The 13,628-nt window shown below is 39.7% G+C and overlaps 1 protein-coding gene across 1 annotated transcript in view; it reads left to right on the top strand.

The window, feature by feature from the left end:
* Positions 1 to 13,628, top strand: part of ADAM10 (ADAM metallopeptidase domain 10) — a 127,779-nt gene that overhangs the window by 70,374 nt on the left and 43,777 nt on the right. The window contains exons 3-4 of the mRNA XM_075273509.1: positions 7,214 to 7,332; positions 8,325 to 8,483. Of these exons, the coding sequence (XP_075129610.1) occupies positions 7,214 to 7,332; positions 8,325 to 8,483 (278 nt within the window). The remainder of the gene's footprint in view (positions 1 to 7,213; positions 7,333 to 8,324; positions 8,484 to 13,628) is intronic.

The following is a 13,628-nucleotide window of genomic DNA, read 5'->3' as shown; positions in this document are numbered from 1 at the left end:
ACACACCCTTAGGCTCCGTTCACACAAATGGAGTTTAAAGCCCCACACACCCCAATTTATTATCATGGGTCCCTGTAGGAGGCTGTGAGCAAGACCTATTCTTGTCCATTTTGCAGCCTGGGCTCACTACGTAAAATGGACTGGTACAGAGCGCACATTGATATCATCAAGGTTTGTGTACGTGCAGCTCAAGATGGATGTCTCCCACTTAACAACTCATTCTTTCTGGTAAGGGTGCACATACTCTCATTAGGGCCATTGAAGTACACTGCTGCCAGACTTCATTGGATAGCATCTTCCTGAGTACAAAAGGATCAGGATGTTGAAATCAGTCAGGGATTACGTGAGGCTCTGCCATGCCCCATTGCTCTTGATCTTCATTTGCATATTTATAAAAACAGCATCTATCGCACCATCTATCTAAGCTGTGATGGTTCTCAGCATAATGTGCCCTACAATGCTCTACCTCCTCTGTGTAGTTCAGCAGATCATTAAAGGGGCTCTATCAGCAAAATTATGCTGTATGAGCCCCACATATGCCTGAATAGCCTTCAGATAGGCTATTCAGGCGCTGGTGTTATTTTAACCCCCCTGTTTTAAAATAATACCCTGAAAAGTTTATTCAAATGATACTTACTCGTGCAGGCTGGGCGGTCCTGCACTGTCCGACGTCATCTTGCTGTCACGCCTTCCTCTTCTTTCTTCTTCCAGCGACGTCCTCCTGTCCTGGCTCTTCCCCGCCTTGATCTTCTGTTCTTTCGGTGGGTTGTGTTCAAATCCCGCGAGTGCGCAGTACTGCTCCCTCCGGGGCACTACTGTGCCGGCGCCATTTTTTGTTGTAGTTCTAAGTAACCCTTAGAACTATGCAATTGTACTGCGCATGTGCAGTACGCTCGAGAACTTCATTCCGGAAGACAAGATGATGAAGCCGGGAAAGAGCCAGGACCGGAGCCTGTCGCCGAAAGAAGAGGAAGAAGCAGAAGATGTCAGACTGTGCATCACCGCCCACCGTGCACGATAAGTATGATTTACATATATGTTTTCATGGTTTTATTTTAAAACTGGGGGTGGGGGGTGTTAAAATACCATTAAAGGTGCCTGAATATCCTTTTTAAAGGCTATTCACGCATATGTGGGGCTCATACAGCATAATTTTGCTGATAGAGCCCCTTTTAAACTACACACATAACCATAGTATAACATTCGCAAACATAATTTATATCGAAGCTAGCTTGTCTACTAACATTACCATACAAATCTGCAATGAAAAAATTAATTTCCCACAAAACACAAATATGAAAATATAAAAACATATCCAAACAAAGTATTTTATAGCCAAGATTGTCTAAGATCATAGAAAATTGGGACCTTAGACCAGTGTTTCTATTCAGTGTACCGATGAGGCCAGTGGTTGGCTGCAATGGTCATGTCTCTGTTGGTGCTGCATGTTTTAGAAACCATGTAAATTTGGCCCATAATAGGTTAAATATTAGATTTCTTAGGAAGGTTTTTTTTTGTGTCTCTTTTGAAAATAAACTTAAAAAAAAAAAAAAAAAAAAAAAAACTAGATGAGAATATTCATTCACCAGAGCAATCCTAAAGGGAGACTACATGACAAGGCTCTGGGGAATGACAATACACGTACATAAAATGAAGTTGTTTTCCTGCAGGCAACCCTGTGATTTTTACCAATTCCACCAGGATATAAGCTTGGGTAAATGAGATTTCTGAAGAAACGCTGTACAATTATATTCAAATTAAAACTCTGTCTTTTACTTAAGTGCCGCTATTTGATGTTAATAGCAGTAACGTTTTGCATATGTTTGAAGATATTTAGTATAAAATTATTATTATTCTCAATACTTAAGACTTGGCCACTTAAAAGTACAATTATCCACAGCTAATAGGAAGCCAAGGTATTATCCTATGTATATAATTTTATCAGTCTTGGTAGTCCTTGGAAAATGATATTGTATGAATTTATATGAAAATTTTTACCGCTGTTCGAATATTTGTATATTTAGAGTGTTAATGGTAATTCTAGTCAAAGCAGCATAGCCCTAGAGAGAGCCATAAGGTTTTATTCATGAGATATCCACACCCAACACTATATTGCAATGTTGAGAAGGTCAGGGAGCTGGCGGTTAACCCATTAACTGCCCCCCACCCCCCCCAATAATACGGGAACTGCACTGTGAAAATGACCTCGTGTGTGCAAGGCAATGCATGCACATCAGCTGCATGATCAGTTTAGGTTTCCTATCACTGTGACATCTTGCTGGAGCACGTGAATGTCCTGTTTCTGTTCCTCAATGACAGATGGTGTTCGTAGGCGAGTTAAAGTACCCGATCCCCAATGTGTGATCATGGAAGTTAATGAGTTAAAAAATGAAAGATTTCTTTCATTGCATCATATATTTATTTGACTTTTTATAGTGGCAGAATAATTTGCAGTGCTTTACAGACGTTGTCATCCCTGACTATACCTCGTAGGGCTGGCCATACATATTGGATCAGATATTCCCAACAGGGGTGCCTTAGAAAATCTTGAGGTGGCCATGACACGCTGGTTGAGAAGATGAGCACGTACAACTTTTAACCTTATCTGCGTCTTTACGAGATTTTTGTCTTTTGGTAAAGATAATTTGGTAGGGGTGCCCTGAAGAAATTTTATTCATTCCCCCCCCCCCCCCCCCCAGGGTGCCCTAAGTCTAAAAAAAAAAGTTGGGAAACCCTGCTATTAGAAAGCTGCTGTTCTTTTGGTGGACAACCATTCCATACAAGTGTTTTCAATGTGAAATGAAAAATTGACAGCTTACCTACCTTAAGGAAAAAAAAAATTGGTCATGTTGAAACCCAACTGCCTGAACTTTTGTTCCTCAGACACCTGCCATATGTGTAGAAATGAGTGACCCATTGCCAGACTTGTCTGGCAGTAAGTGTCCAAAGTTCATCCGGCTTATCTCTGTACATGGGATGATGTAAGACGCACATACATGTTACTGTGTATGAGTATCTAAACATATTAGATGGGTCATTCTTGCTAAAATCAATGGGTCTCCAACAATCACTGCAAAGCAGGTTGCACATCAAGAAGGTGGAAGAATGGGGATATTTTATTCACCTAAGTCCATGTAAGGATTCAGTTCCAATCTAAGGGGGCATGCAAGCTGTGTGCCGGCATTCACTGATCATAAGACTATACTCCATGATGCAATGGCAGGTTTACAGCAATAACTATTCGTGTATCCTCAGATTTTTTTCTTTTTTCAGATCTGCTGCTGACTACCTAATATTAGTATGTTCTGTTTAGTTAGGTTTTCTGGGCACCACAATATTCTATCTATGATCACTGTGAAATCTAAAATTGATAATGTGATTGTGAAAACACATCTGCCCCAGATTTTTTTTCCTTTTTATATCAGTTTCCATGGAAGAGAGATTACTTAAGGCACGTTTTCAATTTTTCAATTATAATTTTTTTTATGGAATGTCCAAAGGTAATTCTGAAAGCGTTTTCATTGACCTTTTGAAGTCAAATCAATAAAACGTAGCCAGTCTCCTAAATAATGTTTGGCCTGAACCTATTTGTACATGTTTTCATTACGGCTTCTCACCCTTTGACAGTCTCTGCTGGCCTGTATATAAATATGATGGATGCCGTGTTGCTGGGAGGAGATGGCAGCAGCGAGTGTTGCTCTTTCTGCTGGGTTGTAGATTGTGAAATATTCTCCTGCTGTGAAGAGGGCTTCTGTGGGGCGTAACGCCATACCTTGGAGCATTGTAACTGTAATCTGGAACGGCAGGACATGAGAGGGATAACACTGAAGAAAGACTCGGGGACTCCTCAATTCCTCCAGCTCCTTGCTCTTTTCAGTTGCAAGGCACTCTGTAATTGTAGCTTCTATGTCTATATTTGAGTGTTTACGGAAGGCTTAATAATTGTCTGGATGCTTGCCTGTTTATTACAGAGATCGGTTACACTTCTATCTGCCTGGAGTCCACATTTAACTGTTACGTTTCCAAAAACTACATCTGGCAGCTACAATGGCGATATTCATCGGACTCCTCTGGAGTTAATTATTCCTTTTGGAGAATTGTGAATTAACATAAAAGCCCAAACTGTTATTTCAGTCTTATAAGGTATCTGGTCCGCCATCTCCCCAGTGAATATACAGTGAATTAGCATGTTAATGGAACATCTGTAAGGGCTAGAGGCTATGCTTTGTTGCTTGCCCAAGGTGTTTGTGCTGTGTCGGCAATTGGTATTGTTATAATTGAGTGAATTCACTTTTGGGTTATTGAATAAAACACAGCACTAGGTATGACATGTCAGACTCGCACCAATTTAAAAGTGTCATCTTTATTAACAAGAACATGAACAGCCGTAGCAGATATGATAATTTGTCATTTAAAGGGATGCTGAAGTTAATATTTCATGAGGCCTCCATTTGGGGGTCTTTGTAACCCTATTCACACGCTCTGGTGGTTTGTTTTCTGTGGTGAGGAAATTAAATCCTGCATCTTATACTTGAGGATTCTCCAAAGAAAAAAACAGCAGATAAAACCTAGTGAATGGGGCTTATCCCAGTGTGTATACATGTTACGCTAAACTGCACCTCTCTGGCTGCAATCTCAGCATAGGCCTCGGATTTCTACTGCAAATACTTTAATAAAATGCTGTCAGATTTGCCGGCCAGAAATCTGAATTGTGTGAATTTACAATTGAGCTGTGAATACGGTATTGTGGGTCGCTTTGGCTTTGTTGGTGAGTGACGATTGTCTGATACACTCGCAGTAGACTTTAATAATCCTGCTATTCTTGATGTAAGTAAAATCGTCTTGACGCACTAACTTTCTGCTATTCAGTGCCTTTTAAAGTCTGTATTAAAAACTAGGTTAGCAGCCACCAATGGCAAAAAAATTGCAGGAGTACTTGGTCCCCAGTGGTATTCCAATCTGAAAAGGTAAAAAGAAAAGCTTTACTCCTGGGGACACACTGGGCAAAAATCGTGTCCGGTTTTATGTTATTGAAGTTTTGTCCGCAGATTTTGGTTGTCAATTTCATAAGAACTATATAAAAGATGTACTTTTTTTTTTTTTTTTTCATTTTAATCCTGCTGCTAGTGGGACCATAAACATAAGAAAGCAGTACTTGCCTAGTCTTACCTAACCACTGGAGCGGCCACTGATCCTGAGAAAGGGGTCTATTTCACCCGTCATGTTTAAGCAGCAGATGTAGAATATGACGCCCTGTTCATTCTGTATAGTAGTATCTGATGTTTCAGTATTGTTCTTCGCTATCTCTGGCGCTCCCATAGAGAATGAATGGAGCAACACAGTGCATGCCCAGCCTGTAGATCCTTCACATTGATAGGGGACATTGAAATTTGGTGCAGCCCCTTTAAGAAAGTTGGAAGCTTAATCCATTTTTGTTTTTCTTGGCATTTCAATAAACATTAGATAAACTGCCTCACCATAGCGGGTTAATAAGCAGCTGCAGGCTGCCAGCGTTCCTGGCTTCATCAATTTGTGGCCAGCTCTGACGCGCAAATAACCGTTTGATAAAGAAACCTCTGCATAATAATTGTCCTTGTCTAGGAATATGGCTTTGATGTTAAATTCCTCTGACATCTTTAACCAATGGGTAACATAAGACGGCAAAACAACGTCCAGCTGTTACATACTTGATAGCTCGAAATATGGTGATCAGAATCACCGTACTTGGATCTTTCCCTTCTTCTCAAAATACCATTTATAAAAAGAATCCTAGCAGATCTGCTATAACCACCATTATTTGGTTATTGCCCTCGATGCCTTTTGTTAGATGGGTAACTAGTCTATTTTAATTAGGGACATATTTACCAATACTACCACTAGGAATAGGGCTTTCCATAGTTTTACTACCCTAACTGTAAAGAACTTTCTTATATACAGATCTTAGCTACCTTTCCTTCACCAATAGTGTTCCATTATCTTTTGCACTTCTCTTGTACACAACAAATCTTATACTGTATGTGTGGTCAATATATAGCAGTACATTTACATATGAAAAGCAGTGGAGAGTCTCTGTTCTGGTCTTCTTGCCCTTTGGCCTGCAGTAGAGTGCCGCTGTGCGTTAATCATTCTATGTTTTTGTATTTTTGATTAGAGAATTTAAAGGTTTTACGTGAAGTTTTAGCCTCCCACCATAATTTCCATAATTCCACTGTAGTATGACACACTTCTGTATAGGGATACACAATTGTTGCATTAGTTGTAACTACTTAAAGGGTTATTCTCATCTCAGCGATTCATGGCTGAGACTAGAATAACTGGCTGCAATTCCCAACTGGTGCTGGTTTATGAAGATACTTTTAAAGGGGTTCTACAGGCAAAAATGGGCCAAAGAAAATCCATACTCCTTTACCCAGTGCTCCAGTGCGGTCGAGGCCTCCTGATCCATTGTTATCTTCTGGTGGTATTCCCTGCCACACGTGACAGCTGAGGCCGCTGATTGGACACAAGACATCACTACCTGTGACGTCCCAGGGTCTCTTACTGAGGCTGCTGGTTGGTCTCAGCAGTTACTCTTAAGGAGAGAGCACCTTCACAGGTGTATGGAGACTTATAAAAAGCCTTTTTCGCTCCACTGGGGGATTATAGGAAAATTATGCAAATCTGTTTTCCTTAAGGAGTGATATTATCCCCAGAACCTAGTCTAGAAGTATCTCATCTCTGCCAAATTGGTTTTCCCTACGCTGTGCTGAGGAGATCCAACCAGATCGAAACAGCGCTGTTCACAGCTGGGGTACTGATTTGGCTAAACCTCGCATCATAGCATTAAGGCTTGTTGAAAAAGTCGGACATGATGTTTAAGGGGGCTGCCCCTAGAGGGCAACAAACTGAGGCATTGTTTTTTTATTTACATCTTGGAAAACAGATTCACATATTTTTCCTTTAAGAAATGTTGCGATACGAAAGTGTATCCAGCCGACTCTAAACAGAAGTTCTTGAGCCTGGCCCCTGGAGTGTTCAACTGGCTCCTAAAGTGTAAAGTAATTTGTCTATATCTGGAAGCTGATATCCTATTGTGATGCATTGGCATCACTAGTGCTAGATAAATTGAAAAGCAATGGTCTATGTTTCTTGCATTGCAATCCTATATAGAATCTCATCACAATTGTTCCTTGTCCTGGCTTCATCTTTCATTATTTTTTCTTTTATATTGCAGACAGTTCAATCTTCGGATGAAGCGGGATATGTCTCTATTTTCTCCTGATTTCAAGTTAGTAATGGGAGGAGAAATGTTAGATTATGATACCTCTCACATATACACTGGACAGCTCTTTGGTAAGTGTTGATAAATATGAAATTAGTGCAGAATTGTAATAAAGAAACAATCTGATCAATAGATTGTTATGCCAAGTGCAGGGCCTGCGGTTGTTTAGCACAATACTAGATTTGAAGGCATGCACTGCTGTTAGACCCTGCAGTTAGTATAACTTGGTATATTTGTTTTTACCTAAAATGTTTGTTCAGTTTTTTTTTTTATTAAATATTGCTTTTTCTTATCCTTTTAATAACCGTTAAATGACACAGCTGCTGGCAGGGTGCCTGGCTGTCAGTCAGCCGAGCAACTACAGTTTTCAGGCTTCTTAGTCTGTGTATACAATGTACTTAGTGAGCTTTGTGTGTAAATGGGCACCAACATTGCCCATTTACACACCAAGATTGCTAGGGTATATTCACATGTGGCAGAATTTCTGTAACTATGTAACTAACCATTTATCTAGCTGGAGATTGAAGAAATCCATATGAGTAGCACCCCATTCAGCTGAATGCAACATATTTTCAGTTGGACACATTTCTGCTAAAAACCTGTCACATTTGAATATAACATTTTGGGCTTTAAGAGGACCATTCACTACCTCTCACAAGTCTAGTTTTTTTTTTTGCATCATTTACTGCTGCTCCATTGATGTCAGTGCAGTTGGATTTTTTTCTCTAGCCTGCATTGTTACCGAACATTAAGTCCTGTTATTTATGCTGCCTGAAAACCGGGCGGAAACCGATGGACCCCATTAGATGGTCTTCACAGGTTTCCGCGGATTAACCTTTTTTAAGAGGATTGTTTTTCAGTTTTTTTTGGGTCCTCAAGCAGACCTAAAGAATGGAAACCCAAGCGCAAGTGTTATCCTAGCATCAGACTGCTCTTTGAGTTTGGTTAATGTTACATATATATATGCTTTAATATAACACATGTGGCTATGAAATATGATGATCACATATATAATTTGTTTATTTTTGTATAATGCTTACATTGCACTATATTGTGTTAATAGGTGAACATGGGACGTTGTCTCATGGATCTGTGCTGAATGGTAGATTTGAAGGATTTATTAAAACCCCTCAAGGCACATTTTACGTGGAGCCAGCAGAAAGATATTTCAAAGGCAAAGCCGTTCCATTTCATTCTGTTATGTATCATGAAGATGATATCAGTAAGTATAAATAGCTAAGATCATTTATAACATGGCTTTTATTGTATGTTTCTGGAAAGCTCACTGTTCTTTACCATCAAAACACTGTGTAATGGCTTCTGTACCCTCTGTAGCGGCACATGGACTCGTCTCTATTCACATTCATTATATTCATCTTTCCTGTGTGTTTTGAAATTCCATCACAGGAGCAGAAGAGAGAAAAAAGATTGAGCGCTAGATCACCGGGGGCATCTGAAGAACTCCATTGACTTTCAGTTCGGCCCCATAGAATTGGTGCAGTTAGAGCTTTTACGAAATTATTACTACTACATGCGGCACTATTTGTCCTGTCAAATATGACAAATACTTGATAGAGGCTCCAAATGGAAATGTGAACAGGGCTGTAGTCTGTGTCCTTTATTCTCCGTTAGTTTTTTTTCTATACATCCATAGAATGTCTTTACTGATCATGTATGCTATAAAACCTCTAATAAGAAATCCTAGCAATATAATAAAAAAAAAAAAAAAAATCAGTTCTGTATTGATTTAGAAGAATGCAGGATTCAGTTCTCTCTCAATCCTTATGGAAACCTTTTTTTGTAAGAATTGTTGATCTTACAGTTCGATTAGTTACTTTCAAGTGGAACCTTAGTCTGCTAATGTGAAAGGTGACAGGTTTTATTTTTTAAGTCCATTTCTGTAAAGGACAATATTAAAGGCTTTGCTTTACCTGTCTGTGCATGATCCTGCACACTGACTCCCGATTGCAAATTTAGTGTCCCAAATATTGGTAAGCCAGTGCATGCTTGGGGTGGGTAAAAAAAAAAAAAAAAAAAGACCAAAAAGCCATCAGGAATGATCCCATTGTTCTCATCAGACTTATTAGTCGGGCTTTCCCTGGAGACCTAATGAAACCAAGGTAGTACATCCCTTGTTCACTGCACATGCACTTGATGTCCAGCATGTGTGCAGAGAAGCTGAGGTATACGCAGTTTCTTTTGTTGCAGATTTTTTTGCATTTTTTTTTTGGCCAAAGCCAGGAGTGAACTGAGTAAAAGGTAGATGTGTAAGAACTTCCTATATATTTCCCATTCCTTTTGTAGCCATTCTTGGCTTTGACTCAAAAAGACGCAACAAAATCTGCTATAAAAAAGCTGCATTCCTGCAATGTGGGACCTTAGCCTTACAATAGATCCTGGGGGAACTGGAGGTACTCTCCTATTTCCTATTCTTTCTTTCTTAGGAGGTTGCTGGTCCGCTTTACCCTCTCCCCCAATTTTTGCCCTTTCCCTTTTCCTCCCCCACATGCATCTTCCTGGTTTCTATTCCCTTTGTGTTTTTCCCTTGTCTGTTTGTTTGTCTTATACCTATCTGAAGTTGTTACCTTTAGGGTTCCGTATACCTAGGTCCTCGCACTCTTGGTAGTGTATTTTGCCTTGTAGCACTGGCGGGTTCTCCCTTGGCTTTTTGCATATCGGGGAGGCCTGCGTGCCTTTGCACCTTCTGTTTGTTTATATTGTGTTCCTTTTTTCTTTTTCTTTCCTTCTTATTTTGTATTTGGAAACCCTTTAATAAACATTCATTACACATAATGGATCCTGGGGAATCCAAATGCCTTGTATTTTGGAAGGAAATACTGTGCTATTCTTATCAGAATGACATGTTCCTAAAACCACTAGTGTAAACTGTGCCTTATTGAGGCTCAAGCCTTTGACAATGTAAACTAATATATATTACAAACGTATGCAAATGCATACAATCCACATAACAACAAAGGCAACAAGTTAGAAATCCTCAAGAATTTGTGCTTTTTTTTTTTTTTTTTTTTTTTTTTTTTTTTTTTTTATATTGTGTAAAAATCTTACCAAGGATGAATCCTGTGCATTCCATACTATGCTAATGGATGTATACATAGGTATGCATTAGCCCACTGAGTGGCTAGTAGGATCAGTAGAAGAAAAGAATCTAAATAAATAACCCCATGTGACCTAGCGAATGGCTCACTCTCCCGTGTCTTGTGTGGTAGTTAAGAGCCTCTGGTACAGGAGCGACTCATATTGCTTCACTAGTAAATGGTACATTATGGGGCTTGAAGGACCTCGGTTTGATACGGAAAGATAAACCAAAGGTAATTGTCATTGCTGGCATGCTGCATTGATATCAGATTAATGGTACTTGTCTCGTTCTCTCAATCCTTTTGTATGATTCAGTTTGTGGTAGGAAAATTCCACCTTAGGAGGTAAATTGCTGTCAATTCATACTTGCTCTTTTAGTTACTTTCTACAAAGAATGTATTCAGAATTTCTATGGAAGCTGTATAGGCTTGCTGCTGCTTCAGGTTTTCATTAATAAAACTATCCACAGTGCTGAATTTATTCCTGTTCAGGGCATACAGTGAATCCATTTTTTTTTTTTTTCTTGCATTTTTGTTAAAGTGGCACTGTCAGCGCATATCCGTTATGGTAAATAATTCTAGAGTATTTTTCTTCTAGCTCTGTGATGTGCCATTTCCCTGTATTCCTATTATAGCTTTGTATCGGGGTGTTACTAGTTGTGGGTGACTCTGTCCAGTGACAGCCTGTGCTTTGGCACACCCCCTTTGCCTAGGAAATGGTCCCACCTAGTGGTCAATATATTCATAAATTCAAAGGTTTGACTCCAAACCAGCAGTGGGTATTACATCTGGAGGTAAAGTGCTCAGGTTTGGATCCCCACAGGTATGATGATGATGTCTGTCCTACCGATAGTATTCTGATTCTGGACAATCCTTTTAGGAAAAGGTATTTCCAGGGTTAAAGCCGTGTTTCATGTTTGTTTTTTTGTTGTGTTTTTTTTTTATTATTAATTTTAAAAATATCAAGCCAGATATCCAGAATTGTCCTGCATGATAAAACTAACAGGGTTGAAGGGAGAACAATTACAATCCACTATCTCCCCGCTTTATGGAAGATTGCATTGATCTCCTGCTATATTTAGCCATTTATTTCACTACTGCTGCACCACTGAATGATTTTCCAAGTCTACAGTGCATGTAAGAAGTTCTTTTCCAGTATAAAAGCTATGCATATTTATAAATGCAAATCTATAAATGAGTGAAAGTGCTTGCTCTGAGATGAATCTCTGTCTCTGAGGATTTTACATCTTGGGGCTCATGTTTAGTACTATACAGAGCATGGCATACAGAGATGGTTAATGCATGGGGTATGGCCTACGGATTTTATTTTTTTTTCATTTCTCATAGTTCAAATGTACTACTCCATAACTTGTTCCACTAGAACCGATATAAAGCACTTGCTGGAGTATCATGCAGTAGCAAAAAAAAAACTTTTTTCCATCATAAACTCTCCTTGCACATTCATGCTTCATACGTAGTTCAGGGTTACAATGTTCCTTGGTTATGGAAGTGCATTAGAAAATCAAATGCAAAGGCTCCACAGTTATAGTGTATTATTCCTATTGTAGTCGATAGAATTGCATTGCATCTGCCTGTGGAAGACCTGTTATAGGGATTGTATTATACATGTATTCAGCCTCATCATGGGTCTAATGACCCAAACCAATGGCATCATAGATCTCTGACAGGATTGTGGCCATAATTCAATTCAAATAACACATTATTTGCCATCTGTGCAGGCCCTTAAAGAGGACTTTTTTCCACCTCCAACAAATCCAGCTCTTTACATCATTTAATAGGGAAAGCTCCACTGTCTCTGGCACAGTTGGATTTTTTTTCTCTCTAGCATCCACCGCTCCCGAGCAATCAATGCTGTTAGTTTTGGTGCCTGATATAATATTTAGGCTTTGTAATGTCAGGTGGGTGATGTCGGACCAGAGCAGACAAGAGTCTTAGGGCCCGTGCACACGAAGTAACGCGGCGCTGATTCTGACACGTAAACTCGTGTCAGAGTCCGCGCTGCAAAACAGAATCCCATTGAGTTCAATGGGTTACGTCTTACGTGTGCTACACATTGAAATCAATGGGAGGCTTTTTAACCCATTGATTTCAATGTGTTACGCGCGTTAAACAGAACCCATTGAAGACAATGGGATTCTGTTTTGAAGAGCTGTCTCTGACACTTGATTACGTGTCAGAATCAGCGCCTCGTTACATTGCGTGCACGGGCCCTTAGCCCTGACACTGGCTGCCTGTGATTGGAGATCTGTATCTCAACCCCCCCCATCTGACACTTCCCGTCTGACATTACAGAGATGAGAGAGCACATCAGGCATCAAAACTAACTGGGCAGTTTTTCAGAATTTTCTCTAGTCTCCACTGTTCTCGAGAAACAAGCAATCACATATCCATACACATTATCAGTCATACCTCTTAAAGAGAGCTTGCAGCTGCCAGGTGATCATCTTGGCTTTGGTGGGATCCTTCCACTATATACCAAGGCAGCATCTGCTCCTTTTTACCTTTTTCCTGCAGCAGATCATGCACACTCGGATTCATTTTCAAAATGGCTTTGAACAGCTGACACCAGATTGGTTGCTGTGAGCAACTACTTCATTTTACTTGTCAGCCACTTTAAATAAGTCATTCCCATTAAATCTATTGCTTTTTGGGCACATATTAAAGTTCTCATTCCTAACACTTGAAGAGTGCTGGCAGGTGATCTTCCTGATGTTGGTGCAAACCCTACAAACCAATTTTTATTCCTCCAGACATCTATTGCAATAGATGTCTGACTCCCTAAATAATGGGGGTTGGGACACACCTTTTTTGGGTTTCTTGAAAGATCGTTTGTGGCCAAATTTCAATAGCAATGAAATCCTAACCATTTTTACAGGCTGAGTTTGAAGTTGATGCAGGTTAGTACAATGCTACTGTGAGCCGTAGAAGAATAATGCCCAACACTGTGGGGAAGATAAACTAAAACACTAACTTTTAGGTAGTGTGAACATAGCCTAACTTTATAGTTATTAATGTTTGTTGCTGTTTCATCATATAATGATGTCATTAACTGTAGTAAAAGTATTGGACGCAGGCGGAGCCCCTTGGATATGTGTGTTCGTGCTCAAGGATGCTAAAACAGACAACATAACAGATTTTCTTGTCCTTGCACACAGAAGGTTTTGGTTTTTTTTATGGGGTAAATGCAGCCAGACTTCTGACTTCTGATAAATTTTATTTATATAGCGCCAACATATTCTGCAGTGCTGTAC

Source organism: Leptodactylus fuscus, chromosome 5 (assembly GCF_031893055.1).
Source record: "Leptodactylus fuscus isolate aLepFus1 chromosome 5, aLepFus1.hap2, whole genome shotgun sequence".
Lineage (NCBI taxonomy): Eukaryota > Metazoa > Chordata > Amphibia > Anura > Leptodactylidae > Leptodactylus > Leptodactylus fuscus.
This window is presented reverse-complemented; position numbering and strand designations above follow the sequence as displayed.